Genomic DNA, 22512 nt, shown 5'->3' on the forward strand with positions numbered 1-22512 from the left:
TCGGAATCGGCCTCGGAGCGTTCGACCGAGGCCGCCCACCAGTCACCACGCCACCGTCTTGTTTTCCGGCCAACCGAAGGGGAGAGGAAGACAAGAGCAAACTCGTGTGTAGTCACTGTGGCGGGAAGAAACATACCGAGAGACTTGTTTCCTACTCCATGGTTACCCAAATGGTGGGAGGAGATGAAAAAGGCACGCCAGCAGCGGAATGGCGGTGGGGGAGGACGAGCCTCGGCAGCCGTGATGGTCGGAGACCGAGCTACACCCACATCGGGAAGCATCGGTACCTCAGACACCAACACTATGCGAGATGAGGAGAAGGCAGTAGCTACGGTGGCTAGGGTTTGGAGCTCGGGAACGGAGGTGACGGGCGGCAATGCGAGGGCTGGAAACTCGGAGATCCGAAATGGGGCGGCTAGGGTTTGGGAAGAAGGTAAAGAGGGATTCAATTTGAATCCCTCTATCTCTCTAAATTCCGATTTTTTACCCCATTTCATAAATAATACCATTTCCCCCCCTCAACCTGTTAATAAATTGCTAATCAGTCCCTCTAGTGTTGATGACTCCAAATTTGGGCCCAAGTTTTTCGAAATCTGCCCATCCATACCTTGTCATAACTCTTTTAAGGCTTTAACCAACTCATCGACCTTCGAAACTGGGGAACGGGATCATAATTGGATATTTGATTGTGGGGCAACGGACACAATGTCTTTTGATTCAGCTGATTTTTTAAATATGTCTAAATCTAAGAAATCGTTTGTTCAAACTGCCAATGGGGAACCTGTTAGGTTTGGTATACTGAAAAGCATGTTTTGAGCAAGTTTCGCTCGAATAGAATCTTGCTTGTATACGTAAAACTCTATAATCCACTTTTAACCCGATTCAGTATTATTCGAGCAGTTTCGCACGAAAAGAATCACTATTATTATTACATTGTGTTTGCTTGTGCATTTATAAGATGTTTTACAAACATTTAAATGCATAAGAAGTAAACAAAGTCTAAGTCTTTTGCTTAGTAGACCGGTTGTGGGCGTCGTCCACTTTAAGGTAACACGGTCAGATCTATGCAATGCTTTGCAAAAGAAAAAGAAGAATTTCACAACCTAGATAGGCTTTGGCTACCTATCGTGAAAGGTTGCAATGTCAGTCCGCATATTTCTAAGCCTTACTGAAATAAGATGACATTGGTGTGGTATAGCACTGAACGGATCTAACAGCAAGACGTGTATTTATGCTATCTACTGAAAGACTAGGTCTTGATAAAATACTATTTCTTAATCTACATATGTTAGCATTGAGCATACGGTATTGGTTATGCACTACTTTGACTTATCAAATGGTGCGGGTTTTTCGCAACCCAATAATCCTGATATATTGGATAGTGGTGATTAATATCTAGCAGTGCTAGGATTGCTATTATGTTGAAACATGCGCGAGGTGAGTCTCGTTTGATAATGTCCTCAAGAGGAGCTCGAACAAAGTTTTATTATTCGGAAAACTGGCCAGTTGGAGTTTTATTACTCTATGAATAATAAATAAATGTTTATTGCTAAGTCCACTCTTGGAATTAATAAGATATTAATTAATTAAGTCCATAGCAGACATTAATTAATTAATGGACATTTATATCTTAAGCGCGGGAAATAAGTAATAAATAACGGAAACCCGGATTACTTAATTTCAGATTTGGATGGGGAGAGTTCAATATTACTTCTGTAGTGGCTGCTCGTAATATTTGTATTAAATTGTGGGTTCAATTTAATTAGTAAAAAGCTAATTGAAGGAGCCCATATCCAAAACCTTCCATAGATCCCTGTCTGGGCCTAAAAGGAACTTAATATAAATAGGAGAATAAAGGAGACATAAATCATTATTATTATTACTCATAATTTTCGTTCTCCTCTACCTAGAGGAGTTCGAATTTCTCTCCTAATTGGAGAAGGATTTCTTCTGTCTTCTTTATTCGAGTCCTAGTATTTTGATAAGATCAGCCCACCCTGATATCGAGATACAGTTCGGGAACCAGAGAGAAGATCCGTGGTCTAGTATTGAAAATCATCACGTGGAGAAGGCGCGAGCAATCAACGATTCTTTGGAGAATCAAATCGGTAACTCTAAACCGTAGAAATCATGTTTAGGATTTATTTTCTATGAGCATGAATTATTTGCGTTCTAGCATGCAATTATCTGTTTAACATGTGAATTGATTAATTGCATAATCGGTCAAATAGATCCTTTGTCTGATTTATTTGTTTTGTACAAGTCTTCCGCTGTGCAAGGGGCACTAAACCCCATCAGAACTAACACATGTTCAGGGATCGGGTACCATTAATATATCTTCGACACTCCGTCTGTCAAACTGCCTATATGTCCCATCCTTGTCTCATAAATTACTATCAGTGAGTCATGCTACTCGAGAACTTAATTGCAAATTGTTGATGCAACCTCACTTGTGTCTATTACAGGATACCCAGACGGGGATGACAGTTGGGCGTGGCACTGAACGACGCGGGCTGTATTATGTGGATGAGGTGGCTCAACAGAGTACTGCGTTGCTGTCTCACGGACTGACCGAAGACAGGCTTGGCTTTGGCATCGCCGATTAGGGCACCCATCCATAGGATATCTTCGCATGCTTTTTCCTAAAATCAATTCATCATTTACTATGAACTGTGAAACTTGTTTTTTGGCCAAAATCCACAGACACTCATTTCCTTTAAATAGTACTCGAGTGAAAACTCCTTTCTCTTTGATTCATACTGATGTTTGGGGTCCGACACCTATTATTGGGGGTTTTGGCTTGCGTTATTTCTTACTCCCTCTGTCCCATTATAAATGAAACGTTTTCCTTTTTAGGATGTCCCATTAAAAATGAAACGTTTCTAAAAATGGAAACAATATTCTCTCTACTTTTTCTTCTCTCTTACTTTACTCTCTCTTCATTAACTCACAAAACAACACTACATAAAATCCTGTGCCGAAAAGCAAATGCTGCATATTTAATGGGACGGAGGGAGTATTATTTGTGGATGATTATTCGCGTATGACTTGGGTTTACTTTTTAAAAACAAAATCAGAAGTTTTTGAAAAATTCACTCAATTTTATACGCTCATACAAACTCAATACGAACAGACCATCCAAATCCTAAGGTCCGATAATGGGGGGAGTTTGTCAACTCCGCAATGCAAAATTTCTTTAGAGAGAAAGGGCTAGTCCACCAAACTACTTGTCCACACACTCCTGAACAAAACAGGGGTAGCTGAGAGGAAAAACAGGTATATTCTAGAAATCACCCGAGCCTTTCTCATTGAATCTAAAATTCCCAAATCATTCTGGCCAGAAGCAATTGCCACCTCCGTCTACCTTATTAACCGTCTCCCAACCAAAATACTTGACTTCAAAACCCCACTTGAAATTCTATCCACTCAAACCACTGTACCATCATCACTTACCCTCGAACCCAGAGTCTTTGGGTGTACCGTATTTGTCCATATCCCAAAACAAGAACGCTCTAAATTCTCACCATGCGCTATCAAATGTGTCTTCCTAGGGTATGGAAAAACCAGAAAGGGTATAGATGTTATGACCCTAAGAGCCGAACTCTTTACACCACCATGAATTGTGATTTTGTCGAGGGGGAATTCTTTTATAGCCAATCCGGGAGTCAGGGGGAGAATCAACCAACTAATCTAGAAGGTGACTCACCTGATTGGCTACCCACTATCACACTAAACCATAGTTCGATTGAGGGGGAGAAAAACCAAAGGAGAGAAGCCTGTCGGGATAGTGAAAACTGCCAACCAAATCCAGGTCTTGTCTCTACCGTCGGTCCACCCGAGACAGTTAGCGGTACCGCCGAGACACCAAATCCAAGTATACAAAACGAGGAGTTAAGTGACAATCCGGAATTGTCAAACCCGCTCTCGGATCCTGAGGTAAGGCATTCTGACTGTAATACTGTTCCTCAAGTTAGTCCAACTGTTATGGATAACATAAGACAGGAGGATGAGATCCTACAGTTAACTGGAGAAACAGAAGTTGTTGAGGGAAGAGAAGAGAATGGAGATACAGGGCAATTTAGAATGCCACCAAGAAGTACACGAGGCATACCACCGAGAAGATACTCCCCAGACTGGAAATGGAAGAAAACCAAATACTCAATTGTAAACATGGCTCAAGAACAACTTACAGAGATGGCACGAGCATTTGAGACTGCCCTGTACGAGGAAGAAGAAATACCCCAGGCAGTGCAGGAAACAATGAGACATAAGCATTGGAGAGCAGCTATGAAAAAAGAGATGGACGCACTGATTGCTAATCAAACTTGGGAAAGGTGTATGCTGCCTGAAGGGAAGAAACCTGTGGGATGTCGTTGGGTGTTTACTATCAAGAGGCGAGCGGATGGTTCAATCGAGAGATACAAGGCAAGATTGGTAGCCAAAGGATACACTCAAGTGTATGGTGTTGACTATGAAGAGACATTCTCTCCAGTGGCGAAACTAAGCACAGTCCGAACACTGCTGTGCTGTCTGTAGCCGCAAGTAGAGATTGGCCCCTACATCAATTAGATGTTACGAATGCATTCCTGCACGGAGAGCTTGATAAGAAAACAGAGGTCTACATGGAGGCTCCACCAGGGTATGCCGGGGAGTTTGAAAGTGGTGAAGTCTGCAGACTCAGAAAAACCTTGTACGGGTTAAAACAGTCTCCAAGGGTGTGGTTTGGAAGGTTTTGCCAGGCTATGCTCAAACATGACTTCAAGCAGAGTCACTCCGACCATACACTTTTCGTGAAGAAAAGGGAAGGCAAGGTGACATGCCTGATTATCTACATCGACGACATGATCATTACCGGAGATGACAGAGAGGAAATCAAGAAGTTAAAGGAGAATCTCTTCAAAGAATTTGAAATGAAGGACCTTGGTGCACTGAAATATTTCTTGGGGATAGAAGTGCTCAGATCAGAACGAGGAATCTTCCTGCGACAAAAGAAGTATGTACTAGACCTGTTGGCAGGAACAGGCCTACTAGAGTGCAGGCCTGCAGAAACACCCATAATGACCAACTATGGATTGAGAATTGTAGAAGGAGCAAAACTAGCAGATCGAGAACAGTATCAAAGGTTGGTAGGGAAGTTGATTTATCTTTCTCACACAAGGCCAGACATAGCCTATGCTGTTGGAGTAATGAGTCAATTTATGCACCAACCGCAAGAGGACCACATGGATGCAGTCTTAAGGATTGTGAGATATCTGAAAGGAATCACCGGCTATGGAGTGTTCCTAGAAAAAGGAGAAGATCTGGAGATTGATGGGTATACTGACGCTGACTGGGCAAGTAATCCCATCGACAGACGATCAACTGGAGGATACTTTACCTTTGTAGGAGGAAACTTGGTCACATGGAGGAGCAAAAAACAGAAAGTTGTTGCACTATCCAGTGCAGAGGCCGAGTTCCGTGGGATGAAGAGTGGTTTGATGGAAATCATGTGGGTAAGAAGACTCCTAACAGAAATAGGCTATCCTCCAAAACAGAAAAGTAGACTATTTTGTGATAACAAGACAACAATTAGTATCTCCGAAAATCCTGTGCAACATGATAGGACGAAACATGTGGAGGTAGATCGTCACTTCATCAAAGAAAAACTTGAAGACGGGGTCATTGAGTTTCCATTTGTCCGATCAGAAGAACAACTTGCAGACATACTTACCAAGGCCGTAAATCCCAAGGTGTTCAAAGAAGTTCTGGGCAAGTTGAATATCGGGGATGTCGTTGTTCAACTTGAGGGGGAGTGTCAAACTATAGAAGGAAGAAAATCATCTCAAGGCAGAGAATCAGAGGAAATTACGTGATTGATACACATAATTGATATCACAATGTATAGCCTAGAATAGATTTATTTCATCCTTACTTAGATACATTCTTCTCCTATAAAAGGATCCCTACTGTACAAAATTTATATACAAAAATAATAGAACAATATATCATTCTCTACACACAAAAATGTTTAGCCTTTCTTGCCCTACCTCTCTCGATTACCATCGTTAAGAATCTCCACATATGATCGCCTTTTTTAAGAGTGAAATAATATATGTATAGCTTTGTTTTATTAGTAGTATATAAAAATAGATAAAAGAATATATATATAACTCAAGAAGGGCCATCAATCAGTTTCTTTGTGTGGCCAACCCAAACTCAAAGAAAACTGAATCAGCAGAAACAGAATCTTCTTTTTTGATTAGAGAGAAAATTTATTGGTATTATATGCTAACTAGGGCGTATAATCTTGTGAGTGAAATGCGATTACGAATGTTATCCTGTTTGTCTATATATACACACACACACAAATCACAATGTCAATGTATATGCATATGCAGAGAGAGGATATTCGTTTCCTTTGATTGAGCTGATTTTGTGGCGGATCTTGGAAATTGGCAACCCTAAAATATCTACCGTTTCTTGTTAGGGGATGTTCCAATTAACGGCGTCGGATTCGTTCCACATTTCTCCCGATGTGATTTCGATTCCCAAATTCCATCGAATTCCATCGCGATTGAATACGTCCTAGCAACACCCGGGGAATGGATGGCAGAGGCCGAGGAGGAGAATCCTTTGTGGCGGTGAGGAGAATGTCGAACGGCCTTGGTCGCGGAAGCGCCTACCATTCCACTCCTCGTATATTCTCTCTCTCTAATTTTACGCTTTCTCAATCTCCATTGTCAACCTACCTATATTATCTGCCTTCATCCTTTCAATTCGAATTTGCTTATCCCTATGATTCTGTATGCAAGTGTGCGGTGATTGTGTGGAGATCCTGGATCTGTGAATTGAAAACAATTGCGTCAAGTTATGCCTACTTGCTTTGAGATTTTTGGTTAGTTTTCTTGTTTTGGATTAGTTTGCTATTAGCCTTTGTTGAATGCATATGTGTAGCTGTTATTTTGATGTTTGATCTATGGAAAGTTTACAGTTTTACACAGTTATGTTGAAAATGTGTTTTATGTGGAAAACATCACAATATTTGTATCGTTTATTTCACAATGTGCAATTTGGATGTACTATATTCATAATTTACCATGAGATTGTGGACCTAGCTGTATTCTTCAAATAGAGTTGGCTTGTTAATCTGTATGTATGCTATTCTTTTGCTACAGCGGAGGTTGTCACAGGATCAGCTGCATGGCTTGGCAGAGGACTCTCATGTGTTTGTGTACAGATAAGAGATAGTGATGCTCGTCCATCATTTGATTTGACACCAATGCAGGTTATAATGCTCAGCTGAATCACCAAAAGAAATTATTTAATCCATGTTGGATAGTACTATATTTTATGATGTTTTGAGGTGTAGTGAATATATTGATACAGGATGTTGATTTCGGTTTTGGGTTTATTTTCTGTAAAGAAGCTCTTTACAGGTTGCTTCATGCATAAATACCTGATGATTGTACTACATAATTTTTCAGGAAGAGTGCCTAGATAGACTGCAAAGCCGATTAGATGTACCCTATGATGGTTCTAACCCCGAACATCAGGTATATTTCATAAAGCTACTACAGAGTACAGATAAATGTTGGTAACATAGTTATGGGGTTCATTAGGAGCCTTCTTTTGGTTAAGCTTTATATGAAGTTATGAACACAAAAATCTGCATATGCTTGATAATATTTTCTTTTACCATATTGATAGGAAGCTTTGTTGGCATTGTGGCATGCTTCATTTCCTGAAAAGGAACTACAAAGTTTAATTTCCGATCAGTGGAAGGAAATGGGTTGGCAGGGAAAAGATCCAACTACAGATTTTCGGTATAGCGTTGAATATTTTGCATTCCATTTTTCATCTTTTCAAATCTTTGGTTTTTATGTCATGTCATCGCATAGAACTCACATGTGGCATGTTATGATAGGGGCGGCGGTTTCATATCACTGGAAAATTTGTTGTATTTTGCAAAGAACTTTCCGGTATACTCACTCACTCCACACTTTATTTCCAACAGCAGTCAGTGCATATGCATGCGTCTAGATGCATATTCTTGTGCAGGCACTTAGTTCTTAGTATCAAGATGGTTACATATTCTCTATGTAAATGTGAGTGAGTTGCAATTGATTTATTTGACCTGCTAAACATTTTCAAGTCTTCAATTACAGGCTGGTATTCCTATATCTGAAATTCAAATCTTGAATCCTCTCTCTATCTCCAACTTAAATTGGTTGCCATTCTAAATATATTAACATTTAACAATGAAGTCTATTATGTTTCATGGGAAATATCAGTTTCTTTTATATTCGAGTTTTCTTAGATCCATGATTTTGGTGCTTTAGCTGGATTTAGGACTACATATCTCCAATAGTATGAGAATGCATGGCTGTAATTGAACATGGAGATGGTTTCCTGTCCTTTGTAGGACTAAATTGATTTTACTTGTTGATGTCTATGAGACCATTGTTGCTCTCCAAAATTTTGCCTTATTCATTGCTGATCTTGTGCATGTATTCCTGGATAGATATCTGAGACTTTTTTCCTGGACTTACCAAATGTTCTTCTGTAGAAATCTTTCCAGGACCTTCTTCGCAAAAAGGAAGGTAATCGAGCAGTGTGGGAGTACCCATTTGCTGTAGCTGGGGTCAACATCACATTCATGCTTATTCAGATGCTTGATCTTGAAGCATGTGAGTTTGTTTAATGTGACAAATAGATAAATGAATATGCTGAACTCTCCAAATTGTGATTAAATAAAAACAGGATGAAAGTATTTGCTTTTGTTTATCAGTTCTAGTTTTTCCAAATCTTTGCAGATAAGCCAAGAACGCTTGTGGGAGCAGCCTTCTTGAAGTTTCATGCAGGTAATGCTTTCGCTTCATTCTCACCCAGAGAGAGCCTCATTTTGTGCGTGTGGACACATTTCATTCTCACTTCTTTTCGTGTGGGTAGAAATATACAACCTTTGCTGAATATTTCTTGTTACTGGTGAACACTTTGATTGTTTTGCTCTACAGAAAATGAATCAGCATTTGACCTTCTATATTGTATAACATTCAAGCTAATGGACCGTCAGTGGCTTAGCATGCGTGCTTCTTACATGGATTTCAATGTAAGTTTTGACTAGCATGTGTGAGTTGATTATAAATAGTTACTATATGTAAGTACAAATAGGCTCCATGAATTTTTCATATTTTTCATTAAAATTATTATGGGATGGAGATTTTGCTTGTATGAGCCTTCTTGTACTTGGGTTTTTCTGATAAATTATTCATCAATGTCACTTATCTTCCACCGTCGCATAACTTTGTTTCGTCATACACTCAGGCTGTGATGAAATCTACACGTCGTCAACTGGAAAGTGAGCTTCTCCGAGAAGGCGTCAGGCACCTACAAGACTTGCCCTCTTACAAACTGCTTAGTCGGTAGTGGAATAGGTAGCTATTGTGGTTTTGAATGAATGCGCAAAAACAAGTTAGCTCTAGCTTGTTTTTGAGTAGCAAATCCATTGTTTTTTTTTTCACTTGAAGAGGATATGTATTTGTTGATTATCATTAGGAGTGATATTGTGCCCCAATAATTTTTGGTGGTCATACAATACTGGGGATCTTTTCAATTTCTAAAAAAGCTTAATAACATTCATTAGACATTGAAATGTTAATAGCAAAATGGTAAGACAAACATACTCAAATTCAAAATCCAAAATCACAATGTGAAGCCACCAATGGCAAGGGAAACAAAATCGCAAATCTGATGTTCTAACAACTCAAGTTGAAGCCAGGACATTTACTCGTAGATCCAGTGGTGGGCGCTGCTCTTCCATTCAGCAATTCCCTCAGGGAACCAGAGAGCAATCTCCTTCCTCGCACTCTCAACAGCATCACTGCCATGAATCACGTTCCTGCCAATATCAATGGCGTAATCACCACGGATGGTCCCCGGAGCAGACTCAGCTGGGTTGGTGGCACCGATTATCTTCCTGCCCGTGGCCACAACATTCTTGCCTTCCCAAACCATAGCAACAACAGGTCCAGAGACAATGTACTCCACCAGTCCATTGAAGAAGGGCTTGGCTGATAAATCAGCATAGTGCCTCTCAGCAAAAGCACTATCCACAGTGATTAGCTTAAGACCTGAATAGGGGGAAAACCAAATGGTATTCAACTATCAAATAAGAAAGTGTATTAATATAACATAACTGAAAATACAATAGAGAACAAAATTACATAAAACTGAAACAATTTAAAAACATTCAAAGTTTTCCACTAGAATAGTTCCCTAATTTATACATCAACTGATTAGGAAGTGAAAGTTCAACCAAAATAAGCATTTTCCTCACAATTGTCCTTCTCTCCATTCAGGTAGAAGAAATCAAAACATTTAGGGCATAATTGCTGCTTAAAATCAGTAACAGTCATAGTCATCGCATAAGTGAGCAATTATCTCAACTTCGAAATGATTGAAAAATAAACAAGCAGATAACATATGACATTCGAAAGCAAAAGGCAGTAGCTTGCACCTAATACCAAGTAAAACACAATCATGAAAGCACTAACAATCACTGCAACGAACCAAAAATGAATTGAGTACCTTTCAAAGTGAACCCTTTCTTCTCAAATCTGCCAATGATCTCACCGACCTGAACACAAACATACACAAAACTATATAATTAGTTTAATATCCTGGACTCTTCTACCAAATCGTGGCAAGAATCTACAGGATCTATTACATATCTTCAAATTCAGCCAATCAAACCAAATCACATACTACAATTAAACTTTTTATATTCTATCACATAAAAAAGAAATACTCCTAAAATTTTACAACAATTTCATGGATGCTCACCCTATCTACACACCCAGCAAAACACAGTGAATATGTGAAAGTTCATCTAGTGTGATTAAAGCAACTAAGATACCACTAAACAGATTTCAACCTCGATATGAAAGCAAGATAAATTTTGGTTGAATAATTAACGAACCAGATTTCTCTGAACACCATCAGGCTTGATCATGATGAAAGTCTGCTCCATTTTTGCTAAGGCGGCGAAGTAGTATAGCTAGTTGAAAGGTTTCAGCAGAGTGAAGTTGAGCTGATAGGGGCGGGCTATATATACAAACACACGCGTTAAACAGCATCCACAAACCCTAATCAACCAATTTTATTGATTCAGAATTTTCCTTTTTTTTCTTCTTCTTTTTTTTTGGCTTCTCTTTTTCGTTGTGGGCCTCTTTTACAAGTGTTTTTTGCGTACTCCTCCAGATTTTCAGCGAATTACAATTTGGACCCTTACTTTTCTCTTTAATTAGTCTTTCACCGTCTACAACAATTCTCCAAATTTTCCGTTTAGAAAATAATGCGACTTTAATTAATAGAATACAAGTGGTTTTTATTTTATAAAAGAAAAAACAATGACACTAACCCAAATCAAAACACTCATATTTTTATTTTTATTTGGATGTATAAAAATAAGGATAAAGAGTTTAAATGTAACTGTCAATTAAAAGAAAGATTGTTACAAAATCAATAAAAGTCGATCCCGTGACAAATTAAATAAATTGATTCCTTGGTATAAAAAGTGAATGATGGTCGGTCACATACATAGTTCAAAAAATAAAAATGAAGAAGAATCATACGAATTCCTTAATAAAAGTAAGAATGGCCATAGCCCTACGGTTATCAATGAGATCAATGTTGTGGAACCCGACGTCGTCGAAACGCGCCTCCACCTGCACCCCACGCTCCACCAGCATCTGCACCAGCTCCTGCTGCCGGTCCACCAACGGGTCGCCCCCGAACCCGATCACCAAACACTTCCCCAAACTCTTCACCTTCTCCTTCATCGCCGCGTCCACCAGCGGGTTGCAGAACCGGTGGTCCCGGTCCGTCCCCACCGGCAGCGCCAGCTCCCACAGCAGGTCGATCACCGGCAGCGGGAAGTACGGATCCGTCGCCAGCTTCAGCTCGCTCTTCGTCCGCTTCTTCCCTCCCATGAACGGCTGGTTCAGGATCGTCCCTGCGATCTTCAGCGGCTGCGGCTTCATCTCCGGCAGCCGCAGCGCCGTGTTGTACACGATGTTCGCGCCGCAGCTCGCGCCATAGAGATAGCATCTGTAATATAGTATATGGGAATTACATTAAATTAAAAACAAAAATCAATGTAAATTATCTTATTATTTCCTTTTTCATTTATTTACAAATGATTACCTTTTTTACATTTTACTCCTAGTTTCAGTAATAAATGGATCACACGTAAACAAAATAATGTTAGGTTACAAACTCATCTCACATGATTTGGGAAGTTAATATTAAACTATTATAGAGTCGACGGTGCTAACAAGTAGTAAGATAATTAATCTGATTTACCTATTGAGATCGGCGTTGTCTCTGATCCAGGGATCGCCGTTAGGGTGGGTGGACTGGTTCTGGACCCAGGTGACGGCGTCCATGGCGTCGTCATACTGGGCGGGGAGGCGGTGCTCGGGTGCGAGGCGGAAGTTGACGGCGACGAGAACGGAAGGGACCTCGGCGGCAGTGCGGTTGCTGAACTCGTGCATGAGGCTCTCAGCGACGCTCATTTGGATCCAGCCACCAGGGTGGAAGTAGAGGATGACGGGGAGGCGGGTGGTGGAGGGGAGATTGGAGGGGCGGTAGAGGCGCATCCACGTCTTCTTGTCGGTGTTGAGCGTCACGTCCTTGCTCAGCACGGCTTGGCTCGAGTCGCTGTTGGGGGCGGTGGTCGGGAGCTTCATGTACCGAGTCAGTGTCCCGTCTTCATTCAGAGACACGTTCAGGTGATCGTACGGGTCAAATTTTGACATTATTTTTCCTCTCTCTTTACTTTTTCCCTACCTCAACAATTAAACTCACCGCTTTCTTTAAATTCATTATCACGAATTTCTTTAGCGTTTACCTCAAAACTAGGGAGATTATTGAGGCTCTCCTTAAAAATCGTTGCTCTTCAAGCCTACTTTAATTTTATGTTTCTAAGTACAGTATTTGTAATGTAACGACTTTTAAATATAGAATTTAAAAAAGAAACATAGGTCTCCATTATATTGATTGATTTTGAAGTATATATTCTAGTATTGAATATCCAATCTTAGAATATTAAGGATGGTTGACAATGATGGAATAATTAAACAAGTGAAAGGTATCCATGACTTTTGACGACGAGTTATACACCCTACCAAACATGCTTTTCTTTCTCCATCTTACTTTGATATCTCTTTATTAACTTTTAAACATTAATTTCTTAAATTTTGTGTGAAAAAAAGTACTCCCTCCGTCTACGAATAAGAGTCCCGTTTTTTCATTTTGATCCGTCCACAAATAGGAGTTCCGGTTCATAATTACCTTAAATGGTAAAGAGACTGTAACATCTCGATTTCCCGAACCCTAATGTTAGAGCCCTAGAATTTATTTTGATGACGTGGAGACGTGAATTAATTTATGAATGCATTTATTGCATGAGATGCTATGGCCGAGTCGAGTCTAGGGTTTGCGTTGGAAGTTTGAAAAGTCAAACTTGTTTATTATTATGGTGTGGCATGTGATTTATTAATTTAGGAGGTGAATTATTTGTTTAAGGGTGAGTGAGAATATTAGAGAAAATTTCCATAAATACTAGCCATTTTCGACCCCCTTGATTTTTGAAGAAGAAATTCTATTTTTCCGGATTTAATTTAATTCTTGGGATATTTATCCAAATTAAATCCAAGACCCAATTATTCCTTATATTGAAGAGAGAAAAAAAATCGCCCCCTTTATTCCTTGGTGATTTTCGAAAATCACCTATTGTGGGAAGGAAAGAATTATTTTATTTTAGTTAACCCCTTATTTGATTTCCTTCCATACCTAAAATTTGAATATTCTACCAAATCTTTCCATACCTTAAGAGATCTTGCCTTATCTTATTTTAGTTAATATTCAAAATCCATGCCTTATTTAAAAGGCATAGGGGACGCCTATTTCAATCCCAAGTTGGGAGAATTCTTATTTTTATTTTGCTCCGTGATATTTTATTCTACTCCGTAAAATATACCAAAACAAAATCTTGGCTAATTGGGAGCCATATGTTTCGAAAATTTCAAGCCTTGATACCCTAGTCTATTTTTGTTAATTCTTCTTCCCTACCAAATATTCTATTTTATTTACCTAAAGACTTTATTGAGCACTATAAATAAGAGAAACCCCTAACCCTAGCCCCATAATTTTTGCCCCCCTTCCCAATAGTACACGCCCCCTCCCTTCTTCACTCTCTCCCAATTTTCTTCTACTTTACTCCATTAATCCTTCATCCTTCGAGAAGAATTAGAGTTTGAGCCTCAAGATTTTTGTAGAAACCAAGTCCTTACTTCGTTTCTACCGTTCGTTTTTCTCAAAAAGGTATTCTTATGTTAATCTTCTTCTTTCTACACGATTCCTCTTCTTTCTAACCGATTAATCGGTATTCTTGAACCCTCATGCATCTTGTTTGAGTGAAAATGAGATAAAAGGGATATGTAAATATGTATGCATGAGGTGTGTGTGTGTGCGTGCGTGTGTGTGCGTGCGTGTTGTGAGTGTGTGTATTGTGTGTATGTTGGCAAAATACTCTTGTGTGGCACATGTTGGTGTTAGATCTAGAATTGAGATGCGAATGAAAGTCATATGATGAACATGATCTTTGATTGGTAATATTAAGATAAATCGATGGGAAAAGGGAAGGCGTTGAGACATGCATGAGTTAGGAGTATCTATTGAATCTGATTTGTGATATGTGCCTATGTGATTAAAAAGGTGAAACCTCAGTTGCGGAGCCGAATAACAAAGGAAAGGACATACTTGAAACCTAAGCAGTCGAGGTGGGCTTTACTCTTAAACTCTTTTATGTGCAAATTATGAATGTGGAGAAATAAGGGTGGTTTAACTGTTATGACATGCCTATGTCTGTTTTGTTGTGATATTGTGCGCCTGATGCCCAGTTTGAGAGTTCGCTCCATTGGGCTATAGGGCTATGTATATGTTTAAACGAATTCGGGTCTGAGTACGGGCCGCAAACCCTACCAGGGTGTGTACACGAGGGGATCCGGAGCCGTCCTTGCTAGTCGGCCGGTCTCGTGGGCGAAAAGTGTGGCCACACTTTCGTCGCACCATGGAAAGATTGTGATTGTGGAATTTGATGAGAAAAGTGGGGAGTTATTTTGACTGGCCAGTCTATGGAAAATATATTTTGTGATACTCGTGATATTCTCTTATAACTGCTTAAAACTCGAGTTCACTTGGTAAGGGTGGCATAACTTATAAAATGTTTTGGCAATGAGCTCACTGAGTATTTCAAAATACTCAGCCCTGCATGCGTTTTCCTTATGTGCAGGTTGAACGATGACGAGCGGTGGCGGGTGTTGAGCATGATAATTAATTAAGATGGATGTTTTGAACTTCAAGCGTAGTTGTGTCTTCATACATAGCTATTCTTTCTCTTGGTCGCTTTCTGCTGAGTTTTTGATACACTTATGTTTATTTTGAATATTTTGCACTCTCCTTTCGGTTTAGAGGCCTTAGACTATCTTGTGGTTTTTATCTTGGAAACTATGTCATACTCTTGAGATTCTTGAACGTCATTTATCATACCTTCCTTTTTCTAATTCAAGCTTCTAGGTTAAGTTTGTTGTTTTAAATGCTATGATAGTCTTTCTAATCTTTTGGTCAACCCTCTTTAAATAAAACCCTAGCCCTTGTTCATTTCTTCGAGTCCGTTTGGTAGCAGTTGCCGCATTTATTGTACCCTAGGAGGGCGGGCTGTTACAGAGACCCTACATTCCACTCACATATCATTTAAAATTAATATATATAAGTGAGACTCCTATTCCACTAACTTTCTTCCACCCACTTTTCTTAACATTTCTTAAAACTCGTACCGATAGAAATAAGACTCCTATTTTGAACTGAGCGAGTACTTATCAAGTAGCTTGGGCTACATTTCAGTTTTTCATAGAAAATTCAACGTATCCTTGGGTTTATCAATTAAACGAACTTATATTAACTATCACCCCAAACCCTCTTAGTCAAATTCATCAAACTTATTAAAAGCCCATCTACCAACTAGGCCCACACCAAAAAGCCCATTAAAAGAAACGTAAACTGCTGCTTAGGTCCACTTTGAACATAGAGGAAAGAATTCATGCGGGAAGAGAAGCCGTATTAAACACCACCCATTTCGAATTAGATGCTCTGCAGTGCATCTAGTGGTGGATTCAGAAATTTTATATCCGGGTGCGATAAATAATTACACCGATTTAGAGATTTAAAATTTAATTTATCTTTTTTTTTATTATATCTATAAGAAATAGATTAATTTTTGATATTATTACTTGAAAGCTATTAGTTTTTTTTAATAGTTCTTGGATATTTATTTAACAATGAATTTATCTTAGTTCTAAAAAAGTTTTAAATAGTTAAACTAAAACAAAATGCATCATATTTTTTACATAATCCCAAATATGAGCATTAGAAATCATAGATTAATAAAGATTTTCAATCATATATGCTTTATTGTGTATAAAAAATAAATAAGAGAATAAATAATATATTATGATATTTAATGCATAGGTAGGTAGAAACTATAAACAATTATTTAATTGATTAATCAAGATAGAATAGGGTGCAATTAAGTAAAGCAGAAAAATAAAAGAAGCTATGTTAGAAGAGAATATTACCATTAGGCTACTTGCAGTTATAGAGTAAACTCGTACCCTTTTGTTCTTAACTAGATCCGCCACTGAGTGGATCAAAACACAACATTTGATGTTGTGCTTAAAACGCACAAAATAATAAATAAAACGCTAACAATTTGCTTCCTTGTTTTGGAATAAGATTATTTTTAATTCTAGAAATTATTACTGTGAAAAAATTCTTAGCTTTGATCTGTAAAATATTTTTTTAAAAAAAATAAAATGATAATATTAAATAAAAAGGTAAATAAAATTATTATATTAAAAAAAATCATACTTACAACTCTGATATGATAATTAGCATATAAATTATAATATAAGGAGAGTGATAAATTGCTAACTCTCTATAGTTGCTAACTACAACTAATTTAAGACCATATGATTTTGGAAATTTAGTGGTGTAAAATTTGCCACGTGTAATTTTCGTTTTTATCAATTAAATCGAAAAAGATGAAAAAAACCATCAAATTAGGGTTTTGGATGAAAATGTGAATATAGTGTTTTGAAAATATCAACACAGTACTTTGAGAATGTCAACACATTTCTTTAAGAATGATATTTACACGTATTATATTTACACATTTTAAATCTTCACAATTAGGTATTTACACGTGTATAGGGGAGTGATCAATTGCTAACTCATCATTTAATTGCTAACTACAACTAAATTAAGACCATATAATTTTAGAAATCTAGTGGTCTAAAATTTACCACGTGTAATTTTCGTTTTTATTAATTAAATCGAAAAAGATAAAAAAAACTATCAAATTAGGGTTTTGGATGAAAATGTCAATATAGTGTTTTGAAAATATCAACCCAATGCTTTGAGAATGTCAACATATTGCTTTAAGAATTACATTCTACATGTATTATATTGACATATTTTATATACTATGTTGACATTTGTTGCTGTACGAAAAAATTGGAAATATTTGAATTTTTTTATCAAATTTTGATATCGGAACATATGCAAGTGAGATCTCGTTAGAATCCTTATGAAATTATCTTTAACTAATATATGTTGTGCGAAAAAATAATTTAAATCGAGAAAGTTATATGCCTTTTATAGTTATGAAATATTTTTCAAAAGTTACTTACAACTAATTTGTTGTAAATTGACCTTAATACCCTTATTGACGTTTTTGTTGACTGTATTGATATTCCGGGACTGATGATCTAGGCTCTTGATTTAAATATCTAATGATTATTATTTAATTGTAGTTAGTAATTAAGTATTGAGTCATTCTCATGTAATATAATCTATATATAAGCTAGTTTATGAATCTAGTTTAATTATTGATAAGTCGTATTCTAAGCCTTGGTTACTGGTTAGTATGTCGTGAAATGCATGGATTATCCGCAAAATAGTTGCTCAAGTGTGCAGGATTAAGGGATCCAAGTCAGCAGGAGATGATTCAGGTGATGCAAGTGAAAAGAGCGCTAGAAGGGTGCAATACTGACCAGGATGCATGCAAGAAAAAAAGGCTCGAGATGGAGAAGAAGGATAGCTGGGATGATCATTAACAAGGGCAGAAAAGTCAAATCGTGAAGGAAGTCTATCCAAAAAGCAAGGGCAAGCCTCCCTATAAAAGAAGCCACTTGGAGAGAGACAAAGAGTTCTAGTTCGGAGTTCGCAAGCTCTCGTTCTCACACACACTTAGTAGAATTCTCTCTAGAGGATCGGTCCTTCAGCATTATCCAATCTCTCGTTCCTCGCCACAACTATGGTCACTTGACGTCCAAGAGTCTGCCGGAGAAATCATCGTTCTAACGTTCTAGCCAGTTTGTCGTAGTAGTATAGCAGTATCACCGCCCGGAGTGGCAAAACAATCGTTATTTGATTTCTAGTTTAATCTTTACCTGCTTTCTTCGTTGGATCTGTTGCAAACATTTATCTTTGTTGCCTTTTGAAGTACTTGGTGAAGATCCAAACGTTAAGTTATGAAATTTCTATTCCGAATGTCTCTTGGGTTTGAGTTTGCTTCATTCTGCCTAGGAAAGTTAGATTTAGTTATCGCTTTTAATCTTTAAGTGCGTGCATGTATTTTCTTTTGAGTAAGCTAGATCTGTGGTTGGTGATCGAATTTTGTAGTTATGTTTCAGTTTGAGTTTTCGTGCATGAATTTCCTATTTTGCGCTGTTATCACCACCTTGCATGTTAGTCAGTAGAGGCAGTTTTCAATTTCAGCTCTTCATCTCAAGTTAAAAATTTTAATCAATAGATCTCGAGTTTGAAGTTATGAATCTAAGTTTAGTCATGGAGTGTGTGTTCATCTGATTTCTGTTAATGCTTGGTGAAGAAGAAAACGTCAAAATCAACTTTTTCCTTGGACCACTTTTACTTTTTAAGTTACTTTTGCTTTTGTCTCCCACTTTTCAGTTGTACCTTCCAGACCTGTCAGAAAGCCAACCAGCCACCAGATATGCCTTGTTGTCTAAATTTCCTCTTTTAGTAACTGTCTACTTTTCACATGCCTATGAGATTACCTTGTCCCCTATTTTCACGAACACAACCACATGCCTGTTATTTTCACGCCAACTAGTCAGTAGAGTACCGTCTTATTTTTCGCCTAGGTAAAATCTCAACCCCAAAAGCGTGGTAGCTAACCAAAAACACCCAGGAATATCACCATAGTTATCCGAACGTGTCCATCCTTGTGGGATTCGACCCTTACCTCAATTATACTAACCAGTAGAAGTGGGTTGAGAAATTTGTTTGATACCAGGTTCCGGTTATCGTGCCAATGACTCAGCTAGGTCGGGAATCTCATCCTGATCAGTTGGATACACCCCTGCATTTACACATGTTGACCGAGGAGAAAGAAGATCTAGAGTACCAACTCCCAGAGCTTCCACTCCAACCGGTAAGAGCACTAGTGAGAATGGCTGACCAAGGTGAGGACGACCCCGAGCTCGCTACGCTTACTTCGCATGCTGACGGAGATCCCCCACAAGCCATTGTGGTCACCCCAGGCCAGACAGCCTGTGATGTGAAACCCCACGTTATTGCAATCCTGCCAACGAGGGACCCTACGAATTTTTAAATGAGTTCTGCAAAATTTGTAAGGCGCAGAGACGACCAGCAGGAGCAAGCGAGGATGACTACAGACTGAAAGCCCTACCGTTTGTCCTAAAGGGAGAGGCCAACACTTGGTTCATGCGCCTGCCAGCCGACTCCATCAACACATGGGCCGATTTCAAGTAAGCTTTCCTAGCTGAGTTCTTCCCGTCTTCAAAGGCAATCACATTGAATAGGAAGATATCATGTATAAGGCAAGAATACGATGAGACCCTGAGTGAGTACTGGGAGAAATACATGAGTCTTCTGGAGTCATGCCCCAACCATCGCATGAAGGAGAGAGAGGTGCACCACACCTTTTATGAGGGGATGAACAAAGAAACAAAGGATCTGTCGAATTCATTATCCAGAGGCGATTTCACACAGTTGAGAGTCAGTGAAGCCAAGAAGGTCTTACTTAAGCTGTTGAATGCGAAAAAGTCGTACGACAACGCAAGGGATGGTTACAACAGAGAAAGGGTAGCAAGTGCTTCGGCTACTGACCAGGAGGAAAGGATGGATCTAAAGATGGAGAAGTTAAAGAAGGAGTTGCTGACTACAATCAAGCAGAACACTCCACCACCTTCTCCGATTGGAGGCAAGGCGACACCAGAACTACCGTATGATCAGCCAGACAACCAGCCTGATGTGGATGTGGAGCAAGCAAATGCCGCAGGGTACTACAATTCTAATGGCAATTGGATTCCGGGGAAGCAGAGGGATGCACCGTGGAGGGACCACCAAAACTTCCGATGGGGAGAAGGAAATCAGAATCAGAACCAAAATCAAGATCAGAATCAACCCAATCCCCACCTGAACCAAAACTTCAACCGTGGCCCAACGAACCCTGACCACTAGTCTAACTGGGCAGGAAGGAACCAGCAACCTCAGTACCAAAACCCTCAAAACCAGAACCCGAACCTTGCCTATGTGCCACCCCATCAGCGGAACTACCAGAACCAGAACCAGAACCAGAGCCAGAACCAGAACCAATATAACCAAGGGCCTCAACACAACAACCACAACCAAAACCAAAATCAGTACCAGCACAACCACGACCAGTACAACCCTCCTGCCCAGTATAACCAATACCCACAGAACCAAAACCAACAAAATTTCCCGGGCTACCAGTCAAACCCACCACCCCAGTATAACCAGCACCAAGGCTCGAACCAGTTCTATCACCCAAATAGGTCGAGGAGGTCTATGGAGGACATGATGGGAGAGATGCTTGCTTCGCAGCAGAGCATTAAGAGCGACTTGCAGTCCAGTAATGAAACAATGCAAGGAATGCAAAGTGCCCAGAAGGAGCATAGGACAAATATGGATATGATGAATAGACAGTTGGCCCAGCTCGCTAACTCGGTGGGCGAAATGAAAGGGAACTCAGGGAAACTCCCATCTACAGTCCATGTACCTGAAAAGGCAAATGTGAGTAAGATTACACTGCGGTCCGGAACAGCCTATAATGGACCTCAACTCAAGAACCCTATTGGGGAGTCTAGTGGAGCAAGGGTGCTGAGCGACACCGTCTCAGCGGAAGAGCTCAAGAGGCCTCTGCCTCAGATGGAGGATCCATTTTTTCTGGACGAGGAGCCTACTGGGGAAGGAAAGGAGGGAGAAACACGACCTGGAAACGAGCAACCTGAAGGAACAATACCCACATCGGGACCTCAAACCCAGAAGGCACCAAAGGAAAGCCCACAAAGGCTTACTGACGAGGCTAAAGGGGAAAAACCGTTTCCATATCGGTTTGTTACGAAGAGGAAGAAAGAAAACCCCGTGGATTTCATATCGATCTTCGGGAAGCTGGATGTCACCATACCATTCCTCCAAGCAGTGAGACTGCCCCCTCTGGGGAAGTTTATAAAGGAGTTTATAGCCAGAAAAGCCCAGGAGGATGGAAAAATCATGGTGGAAGGGATAACATCAGCTTTTGTGCAGGAGAAATTACCACCCAAGAGAGCCGGCCCAAGTATGTTTACTTTACCCATAACAATTGGAGATGTAAAAATCGAGCATGCAACGTGTGATTTAGGAGAATCTATCAATGTTATGCCGTTATCCATTTATAATCGGCTGAAGGGGGTAAAGTTGTCAAACACTAGGGTGTTGATTCAACTGGCTGATAGGTCATGTATAAATCCTGAGGGTGTGTTAGAAAATGTGTTGGTCAGGATACAAGACTTTACTTATTCCGCTGATTTTTATGTAATTAAAATGAGTGAACCAGAAGCTAGGGAGTCTAGCGATATATTGTTAGGAAGACCATTTTTAAGAACGACTAAGACAATTGTAGATATGGCTGAGGGTACAATCTGAATTGACTTTAATGGTGAGAAATTTGTTTTTGACATCAATGAGGCCATGAGAAAGCCAATAGATTCTGAAAATCTGTGCTATGTTGATGTTATTGACCCCTTAGTCCAAGAATTTTTTGAGACCGAATTATTGCAGGAAAAACTCCAAGCCTTGGATGTGTATGCCCAGGCTGATGTGGAAACAACTGCATGGTGTGATCTGATCAGTAGCTGAGGGTTAACTGACGAGGAGATCGAAGGAGCAATTACAGAATTCTGTCAGAATTCGGAACTAGCGGGATCCGCAGGGGCTTTACTACCGGCCAGTATGGAGGAGAAATCAGATGGTTAACATGAGCAAGAGGAGGATTCTAAAAAGAACCCTCTGCCTACAGACACACTACCCCCACAAGTGGACTTGAAGAAGTTGCTAACGAATTTTAAGTATGCCTACCTCGGGGAG

At 39.4% G+C, this 22512-nt stretch overlaps 3 protein-coding genes and 1 pseudogene across 6 annotated transcripts; 1 reads left to right on the top strand and 3 right to left on the bottom strand.

The window, feature by feature from the left end:
- Window positions 1-5096: 5096 nt before the first annotated feature.
- On the bottom strand, window positions 5097-5761 carry LOC148933585 (uncharacterized; annotated as a pseudogene).
- A 379-nt stretch (window positions 5762-6140) lies between these two features.
- On the top strand, window positions 6141-9574 carry LOC125222380 (uncharacterized). Of its 4 annotated transcripts, none has more exons than XM_048124943.2 (10): window positions 6141-6257; window positions 6467-6675; window positions 7155-7264; window positions 7464-7532; window positions 7687-7802; window positions 7904-7958; window positions 8546-8666; window positions 8793-8840; window positions 8994-9088; window positions 9304-9574. In XM_048124943.2, exons 2-10 carry the CDS (start codon window positions 6582-6584, stop codon window positions 9403-9405), a joined length of 810 nt encoding a protein of 269 aa, XP_047980900.1. In that variant the 5' UTR covers window positions 6141-6257; window positions 6467-6581; the 3' UTR covers window positions 9406-9574. The 4 variants fall into 4 exon arrangements, with proteins under 4 accessions (XP_047980900.1, XP_047980899.1, XP_047980902.1 ...); XM_048124942.2 differs by having other exon boundaries at window positions 6146-6288; XM_048124945.2 differs by lacking the exon at window positions 6141-6257 and adding an exon at window positions 6792-6874 and having other exon boundaries at window positions 6296-6675.
- A 74-nt stretch (window positions 9575-9648) lies between these two features.
- Window positions 9649-11110, bottom strand: LOC125222381 (nucleoside diphosphate kinase 1-like). Its single transcript, XM_048124946.2, has 3 exons — window positions 10958-11110; window positions 10567-10615; window positions 9649-10109 (listed from the first exon to the last, which is right to left on the bottom strand). The coding sequence occupies exons 1-3, from the start codon at window positions 11006-11008 to the stop codon at window positions 9763-9765; spliced, it is 447 nt and encodes a 148-aa protein (XP_047980903.1). The 5' UTR covers window positions 11009-11110; the 3' UTR covers window positions 9649-9762.
- A 413-nt stretch (window positions 11111-11523) lies between these two features.
- LOC125218291 (putative carboxylesterase 9) lies at window positions 11524-12969 on the bottom strand. Its single transcript, XM_048119928.2, has 2 exons — window positions 12343-12969; window positions 11524-12087 (listed from the first exon to the last, which is right to left on the bottom strand). The coding sequence occupies exons 1-2, from the start codon at window positions 12795-12797 to the stop codon at window positions 11607-11609; spliced, it is 936 nt and encodes a 311-aa protein (XP_047975885.1). The 5' UTR covers window positions 12798-12969; the 3' UTR covers window positions 11524-11606.
- Window positions 12970-22512: the final 9543 nt, after the last annotated feature.

This window comes from Salvia hispanica, chromosome 1, assembly GCF_029641045.1.
Source record: "Salvia hispanica isolate PSC_SH4W2 chromosome 1, Shi_PSC_v1, whole genome shotgun sequence".
NCBI lineage: Eukaryota > Viridiplantae > Streptophyta > Magnoliopsida > Lamiales > Lamiaceae > Salvia > Salvia hispanica.